The sequence below is a fragment of the Leishmania martiniquensis genome, chromosome 13 (assembly GCF_017916325.1).
Source record: "Leishmania martiniquensis isolate LSCM1 chromosome 13, whole genome shotgun sequence".
Classification (NCBI taxonomy): domain Eukaryota; phylum Euglenozoa; class Kinetoplastea; order Trypanosomatida; family Trypanosomatidae; genus Leishmania; species Leishmania martiniquensis.
In genome coordinates this window covers 252270-260724 of record NC_090148.1, presented here as the reverse complement: position 1 = coordinate 260724, position 8455 = coordinate 252270, and the positions used below count along the sequence as shown (strand labels likewise).

Genomic DNA, 8455 nt, shown 5'->3' with positions numbered 1-8455 from the left:
GTCTTGTCGGTTCGTCATCGCGGGCGACGAGTGGTCACCACGGGCGCGTGTGTTTAGCCTCCGCTTCAGCTTTTCGATTGGTCCTAATCCATCTGCTGCACCACCACCGCGCTTACTCCCAGCAGCAGCGATACGCGCATTCGACCTCGTCCCACGAGCCAGGCGAAGGGGGGGTGCGGGTAAAGGAGGGAGGGGGGGACCGAGTCGGCACACAGACACACACGCACACAGACACCTCCGATTCCAATACTCGCCCACGCACACGCCACGCTCGCTCTCACTCGACTGTCGCTGGTGCATTGACGTTCCCTGCGCGTGCGACATGGCCACACTGAAGGTGACCGTTCATGAAGCGCGCGACCTGCCGATCATGGACAGATCAACCGGGCTGGCCGACCCGTATGTCGTCGTGAAGCTCGACGACATGGAGCACACCACCGACATTGCCCACCTCACCCGCAACCCCGTCTGGGAGCACGACGTGCGCTTCGACACGGCCGACCTGCTCGTGTTGCAAGAAGACCCGCTGGAGATCCGGGTGTACGACCACGACATCATCAGTCGAGACGATATTGTCGGCATGGTGCTCCTGGACTGCAACAGCATTATCTACCGCGCCAGCCCAGTCATCTCAGGGTGGTTCCCGCTGCTGGACTCGGGCGCCGGGCTCCACGGTGACATCCGCCTTACCATCCGCATCAAGTTCCACGCAGCCGAGAACCCGTTGGCGCCGGCGCTGCCGGAGCGGTACGTGCGCCGGCTTGACCCTGCAGTAGCCGAGCGCCCATGGTCGCTGGCGGCCACCCCACCTGGCAGCAACGGCGGCCACGCCCACCACGCGAGCAGCAGCCCGCGCACGAATGAGGCTGGCGTCAGCTTATCAACAGTCGCCTCGGCGCCGGGCCTCAACGCCGCAGCGATGACTTCAGGCAGCTGTGCCAGCCCCACCGGCATGAACGGCGGCCATGTGACCAGCGCTGAACAGAACCCGCGCGGCACCTTCGAGCCGGGCAGAGCTTTTTCCAGCAGTGTCAACGTAAAGAGCAAAGACGTCGGTAACAGTCTTTCAACGAACGCTGCGGGGACTTGTCACCGTCTCCACAAGCACCACTCCACGTCACGGAAGCTGGCAGGCGCGCGGAGCTCGTCCACATCGCCGTCTCACGCCCCTTCCCGCGGCGGTGCCGCGGCTGACACGCTCACATGCTTTACCCCCTTCGCTTGCCCAAACTTCACTCAGGCAAGCAGCAACCTCAGCGTCACCGTCGAGAACCCTGCGACGGCGGCGATGCCGCTGGCTCTTCCGGTGCCAGAGCTGCTCCCCTGTGTGGTGGAACAGGACTTGGACCCGCTGCGGGCGGCCCGCGTCGATCACCCAACGCTGGCGGCGGAGGAAGAGGGTATATTTGTGTTTAGCGTCTGGCGGCTTGACCCTGCTGTGTTTCGCGTGGAGTCGACGCACAGTATGATGGAGGAGCTCATCGTCAAGGCCGATCCCGAGCACGTGCGCTTCACCAACCTGCGCAGCAGCCGGAGCATCAACGACGCCCGCGTCATTCAACTCTTCAAGCTCAGCGGTAAGGTGCGCCGGCAACTCGCGCGCAAGGTGGTCGAGCTGCAATGCAACGCGGTGCTTGGCTACGTGGAGGAGTTCGACATGGAGCCGAACGGCATTATCGTTCGAGCCTACGGCACACCGTGTGTGGTGTCGCACGTGAAGCACGTTGACCAGCGTGAGATGGAAGCGTTTCTGCGCGGTAAATCACACTACATCCAGTCCAATATGATGGCAGCGTACCGGGCAGCGTTCCCTGGCTCGCCACTGCCCACAGCGCAACAGCAGCTGCACACATCTGTACCTCCGTCGTATGGCGCGTCGCCCATGCTGAGTAGCGGAGGAGTGGGCGGGAACGCTGGCGGCGCCTCCACACCGGCGACCCCATTCGGGCTGGCGCAGTCAGCGGAGCCCATCACAGTAACCAGCAAGATGCCGCCTCTCCCGCCACCAATCAACTCCTCCTTTACTCTCGCAGCCACGCACGATCATCTGCTGCCGCCTCCAATGGCACCTTGCAGCTCGCGGATGGGCGCCTCGGCACCGCAGCGGCAGTCTGACCAGGCTGTCGCTGCGGCGTCAGGAATAAGTACGCCGCTCTCCAGTACGGAAGCCGCTGCCTCAGCAGCATTCCAGTTGCTGGGGCCAACACCGGAGACGTACGCACGTGTCACGATGCCGGGCGATGGGGGCGACAGCGCAGGCGCGACGATGCCGTCCCTCGAGGAGAGTGGCGTGACGGGGGCGAGTGCAGCGGCGCCAGTCTCCGCTTTCGCTGGCACGCAGAACTCTGGCGCCACACTGCGCCACCACTCGCAGTTGGCCCTCACCCTCGCCAACAACCCTCTGTACTCCACCACGCTCATGGCCTCCGAAGCCCTTGCGCTGTCGCAGCAGCAGCAGCAGCAGCCGTCCCATTCTAACCGGATGATGCGGAGCAGTCCCACCGACACCACGGCAGCGGCCATCGCCGCTAACTCAGCTCCCATGCCGACGGCGGCCGCACCACCGACAGCGACAGCACTTGTCGCTGCAAGCGGCGCCGCAGTTGGTGTTGGCCCGCCTGCGCGTGTCATCATATCAATGCTCACCGTGAAAGACCTTCCCGCCGGCTCTATTCAGCACATTGGTGGCTATATCTGCGCTCGTTCCGTGAAGATCGTCTCGAGAGTCAAGTCGCGGCAGATCATCTCACAGGAGCGCGATGCGTGGTGGATGGAGCTTCGCGAGGAGCTTCGCGCCAACGCCCGCGCGTTCCACTGCAACACAGTGCTAGGGTACGAAGAGGAGACACAGTACCACGAAGACGTGGTCCTGCTTTCTTTGTACGGTACGGCGGTCATGCTCGACATGGCCGCCGCATCCCTGCGCGCGGGCCCCGAGTATTTGTTCCGCTGGCAGAGGCAGCGGGTCGCGGCTAAGCGTCATTGCGCTCTCCTCCACCTCTACGAAGGACCCCGTCGGAAGGGCGACCCGGGCATCCTCGCCGGTCAAGTCGGCGATCTCCTCATGCACCACGTCTGCAGCATCTGCCACAGCAAGCCTGTTCCGGACGTGTTGCTGGCAGGGTGCACGCTGCCGGTCGAGCTGAAGTGCGAGGCGCCACCGCGGCTCGTGCAAGTGGCCGTGTCCAAGCCAAAGGTGAACGCTAAGGGAGTCGAGCTCGCCATGGCCGTATCGCAGGCGCTTCCTTTCATTGAGTTTGCCCTGCACAAACAGCTCCTCTTCAACCTGCGCCTGCAGCAGCTGAACGCGTGCTTCTCACTTCGGGTCTCCATTGCTGTGGGCCAGGATGCCATTGTAGGCATGCTGACAGGGACGGGATGTCGTCTGGCAGGCTTGCCCGTACCGCGGCTGCCTCGCGTGAGCGTGTTGGACCAGCAGATCGCGCGTAAGGAGAGTGTGATGAGGCTTCGCGACGTGATCGCCTCTCGTCGTCGCCGCCGCAGCAACACGCACGCCACCAGTAGTAGCAGTAGCAGCAGCAGCAGCAGCAGTCGAAGCACGTCCTCGTCCTCCGCATCCGCACAGTCGTGCCCGATACCAGGCGCCGACGGTGCTGCACCGTCGTCAGCGGTGGCCGTCACGGGGCTGCGCGCTCTTGGGTGTCGAGACGACGTTCGTTGCGTCGCCTCGGCTCTCACGAAAGCCGCCAGCGCCGCCGTTACTACTCGCTCTTCCTCGGCATCGAGATCCTCACACCGCGGGTCCTCTTCCTCCTCGGCATCCAAGCGGCGCAAGCGGCGTCGACGTCGACGTCGGCGCCATCGCACGCGCGGCAAGCGTGGGCGAGGTAAGGGCGACTCGTCATCGCTCTCGCATCGCACCTCGGAGTCCGCCTCGGTGACAGAGGCACTTCTGTTGCCCACGTCCGGAATCCAATCTCTGCAGAGCAGTGATTGCTACAACGCCGTGGTCGTGCCAACCCAGGGGCGGAGTCGAAGCCGTCGCACACGGCACGCCGGCATGTGTGCCTCTGCACTCACCACAGCCGCAGGAGCAGCGGCCGCCAACGGTTTCGGAGTAGGTGTCGCCACTTCTGGCACTCACTCACGAGGAGCCGCGTCGTCGAAGTCCCGCTCACCCATCTCTCCTGCATTAACGCCATCATCGCTCTCGTCGGGGCCGGGCACCGCCTCCCGCTCCTCGTCCAGCCGCAGAGGCAGCAGCTTCCACTCATCGCCGTCCGGCGCGTCTTCGCATTCGTGGGTGCCGACCGAGTCCACTGAGACGGACGAGGACGTCTACGCAGCGGCGGATGAATGGCGCACAACTAGCGGCGGTGTGCGCACAAAAGCGCGCGACTACGTTGTCAAGATCGACGATGTGGAGGAGGCGGACATGATGCTGGGTATGGTGGACGCGACAGAGTTTGAAGACGGAGTACTGCTCACGTTGCCGTACGTGCCGGACAGTGCGAACGTCTTCGACTGGCAGGAGCGCATCGTGCTGGACCGGCGCTACTCGCGTGCGTCGACCTTGCCGATTGTTGGCGGCGGTGGCACTGGGGCAGCTGCACTGACGGGCACTGCGAACACGGGTCGCAGCCCTGCTTCCTATGGTGCCGCAGGGAACAGCAGTGCTGTCAGGGACGGCCTGGTGGGTACCAACAGCGCTTACCCGAACCGCAGCCACTTCGCATCGGCGGCAGCCAGCGGAGGAGACAGCATGAATGCCGGTGGGGGCACAGCCGCAGCCGGTCGAATGGCGCTCACAACGCGACTGCTCAACGAGTACTGTGCGGACGCGAAGCGGGCCTTTGTGCACCGGGCCTGCCGCATGGCGATGCGTACCGGGCAGCCGCGGCGGCTGCGTGTTGTGAGCGTGCGAGTGGAGATGATGTTCGTGCCCAACAGCGCCGACCTGCAGCTGAGACTGGAAGGCTGTGTGATGGTGGCCAGCCGTGCCGGCGCGCGGCTGCTCCACCAGCTCGAGGATCGCGCCTTTCGCGTCTGCATGCACTACGCAATGGAGTCCTTGTCAGGGCTGTGTCAGCATCAGCAGCAGCCGTACCCCAGTCAAGCATGCCAAAACAATCCTGGCGGTGGCTCCACGTCGGGGCAGCGTGCCGCTGGTGTCACTCCCATCATGAGTGCCAACACTGCCGCCTCTGTTAAGGCCACGCCGTACCCGCGGTGGAGACCGTACACACCCGTACTCTCTCCACTCATGGCGGACGCCGCAAGTGGCAGCCGCGTCACCTCCGCGTCAGGCGGGCCCGCCGCCGCCGCGGCCGCTGCGGAGACGCCCCTGCTGCCGCCTAGCTCGTCTTTACCATCGATGCCGCAGCTACTTGCAGCCGGTGCGTCTGCGCACGCGACGCACAGCCACAACGTCCCAGTGGCGGCCTCGATGAGCGGCCAACCATCGATGAGCTTTCTGCAGGCCGTGATGGACTCGGAAGCCGCGTACCTCGACGCTCGGCGGCTGTTCATCACGAGTAACGCGCCCTTCTCCCTACCTTACGTGCAGGATATCACCCTCTCACCACCGCGCGTGTGGAGCGGCGTCGCCACTGCCGTGTCAGAAGACGCCGCTGCCCCTGCGCGGCACACCTCGACCTATGCCGAGTACCGCGACAGCCGCGGCTCGCGCGCCACCTCTCTCACCCGGCGCTGGAACGCCTTTATCCGAGCCACCGGGCAGTCCATCAAGAGCCTCGTCGACCGTGCCACCGGCGGCGTGAAGGGCGACCGACGAATGCAGCAACAGCAGCAACAACGGCAGTGGGTGGCCGAAGAGAACGCGTCTCTCACTTTCGTCGGTGGCGCTGCGGGTGTCCCGTCCTCCGTGACGGGAGCCGCACGCGATGCCAACTACTGCAACCCCGCCGCGCGCCTGCCGAAGGACATCTCGCAGCTGCAGGCGTTCATTCCGGTGGTGCTTTTCACTCCGCTCGACTACATCGCCGGCCGCTCCATCGTGCGCTACCTCGGCCGCCTCTCGCAGCACTTCATACGCGAAGACTACGACACCGACACCGGCGACGGCCTCAATATGTTCTTCCAACGTGCAGAGACCGAGATTGTGTGCGTGGTGCAAGCCCTTGTGCGACTGATGGGTGGCAACGCGCTACTGAAGCATCGGATCGTGTACCATGAGATCTGCGACTCGGACGGCTCCGGCAAGGCCTTCTTGTTCGCCACCGTCACGGGCGATGTGGTTCAGGTGAGTGACACGTTGTACTGGGGGAGGCACGCGCAACGATGCAAAGGCGGTGGCCCGCGAAAGAGCGGAAAGGACGTCGTCGAGGGCGACTTCTCCGACGATGGTGATAGCGACGGCTCCGGCAGCAGGAAGGAATAATGGTCGGCTGTGCCGGCAGGTTGTCCGATGCGGTGGCGGGGGGGGGGGAACTGCATCGGCTCCAGACCACTGCGAAGGTCGCGGCGGCGTCATCCTGGCGGGCGCCATTTCTCCGTCACGCCCCAGCAACGGCAACGGCTGGGGCGCTGAAAAGAGACACGCACGTGTGTTCTGCAGTCGTAGACAGCCCAGTCGGCGCCGCTCCTCTGCCTCGTCCCCATCCCACGTCGGCGAGCGTGGTGAGAAGTCCCCGCATAAGGCATGCAACCGAGATGCTTTCACGCTATTGGAGAGGTGGGCACGTACGCGCGTGTGCGGAATTGGTCAAGCACCTCATCGTGCTACTGTCCGTCGAGCGAGTTGGGGAGCGGGAGAGGAGGGGTGGGAAACGAGGCTGTGCCCAAGCCTCCTCTCCCTCTTCCCGCTCGTGTGTGTGTGTGTGTTTATCCGCTCTTTCACCGCCTCACCCCTGCATCGGTCTTGCGCTCTTCGTTCTCGCCACCTGACTCCAGAGTAAAGCGCTGGCCAAGAGGGGAACGAAATGTTTAAGCGCCGAAAGCGTCGTTAACACACACACATGCATCACCCTTTCTCTCTGCAAGTGTGTGCGTGTGTGCCCGCTCCTCTCGCGTCGTGACACTCAAGCTCGCTGGCAGGGATGGCACAGGAAGCGTGTGCCGACCCCACCTGTGGTTTCACAGTGGGGCTTGCTGCTGAGATGCCCCCCCCCTGCGCTCTCGAGAGTGTCTCCCTGTCTTCCTCCACGGGGCCCTTCCTCCACCCTCTCCATCTGTGCATCTGTGGCAATTTGTGCATGAATGTGCGCTCTTCTCTCTTTTCCGCAGTGCCGGGGTGTGATGGGGCGCCTCTCCTCTCATCCACACACACATACACACAGCTACCATCACTGTCTCCCATCTCCCCTGTCGAAGCCTTCGATTCGGAGGCAGCATGCGCCGGGCGCGCGCCCGTCTCGGGTGGATGCAGCCTCCTGCCCGCGGTGTCGCAGCTGTGGCGTCAACGGCGCTCTCAGTGCGGTGCTTGCGCAGCACCATTGTATCACTAGCGCTGTTGTCGCCCATGCGCCACTGCAGCAGCAGCGCGACGTCGTCGTCGACGACGTCAGCGGACCGCGCCCACGGCTGCCGCAATCACTTCGACCAGCAGCCGCATCAGCAGACGTTTCACCACCATTCTCTGCACGAGAAGGGCTCTTCGGTGCCGGGTGGGAGCGCCGGAGTCAGCGGGAGTGGCAAGCAGACACACAGCGGCGGTTGTGAGAGTGACAACTCATCCTCCTCATCCACACAACAGCAGCGGCAGGACGAGAACATCTATGGCGCGGCCTCCGCCACGGGGCAGCAGCGCCGGCAGGTACGTCAGCAGTGGGAGAAGTCTTTCTTCGGCCGCTTGCACTACGAAGAAGGCATGCACAGTCGCTTCGCCGAGGCGTTCAAGTCGGAAGAGGAGGAGGTGTTGCGGCAGTCCATCGCTGGTCAGTCGCACGCGGACATGTTTCCACACTGGCCGGAGGACGAAGAAGCGCCGTTGAGCGAGTTCAAGCGGCTGCGTCCATCTCTGCAGCTGCAGTATATCCTGAACCGGCTCAGCAGCGGCGAGCGCCGCATCCGCTACGCCGCCGACTTCGGCAGTCTCTTCATGATGACTCAGCTGAACCTTGGAGAGATGATGATGAGGGAAGCGGACACGCTGTTGCGTGAGCTGGGCTGGATGAACGACGACGTCGCCGCGAAGATTCAAGCGGTCCAGTTGTTGGCGTCGAAGATCAAGTACGACTTCGACCTCGACTAAAGGCGAGCCGCAGACTTATCGTCTCCAGTTGCTCGTGTGTGTGTGTGTGTGTGTGTTTGAAGTGTGAGTGTGTGTCCGTCTCTGTGTATGTGACGAGAGGGAGAAGAGAAGAGGAATCAGTGGTGCGCGTAGACACGCGAGCCGATCGATCTTCGCCTTACGCACGTTCGGGAAGACGATCTCGTCGCACTATCTGGCAGTGCTGCTCCACGTTGACGCCACCCTCAAGAACGCCCCTCCGGCTGCCCCGTTCACTCCTCCTACTGGGTATCGTCGCCGTGC

General features: G+C 63.8%; 2 protein-coding genes across 2 annotated transcripts; both read left to right on the top strand.

Moving 5' to 3' along the window:
* Window positions 1-322: 322 nt before the first annotated feature.
* LSCM1_05890 (uncharacterized protein) lies at window positions 323-6361 on the top strand (the record flags this gene model as incomplete). Its single annotated transcript, XM_067323326.1, has 1 exon — window positions 323-6361. One exon carries the CDS (start codon window positions 323-325, stop codon window positions 6359-6361), a length of 6039 nt encoding a protein of 2012 aa, XP_067180277.1.
* A 951-nt stretch (window positions 6362-7312) lies between these two features.
* Window positions 7313-8173, top strand: LSCM1_05889 (uncharacterized protein; the record flags this gene model as incomplete). The annotated part of the gene is made up of 1 exon (XM_067323325.1): window positions 7313-8173. The coding sequence occupies one exon, from the start codon at window positions 7313-7315 to the stop codon at window positions 8171-8173; it is 861 nt and encodes a 286-aa protein (XP_067180276.1).
* Between the last annotated feature and the right edge of the window lie 282 nt (window positions 8174-8455).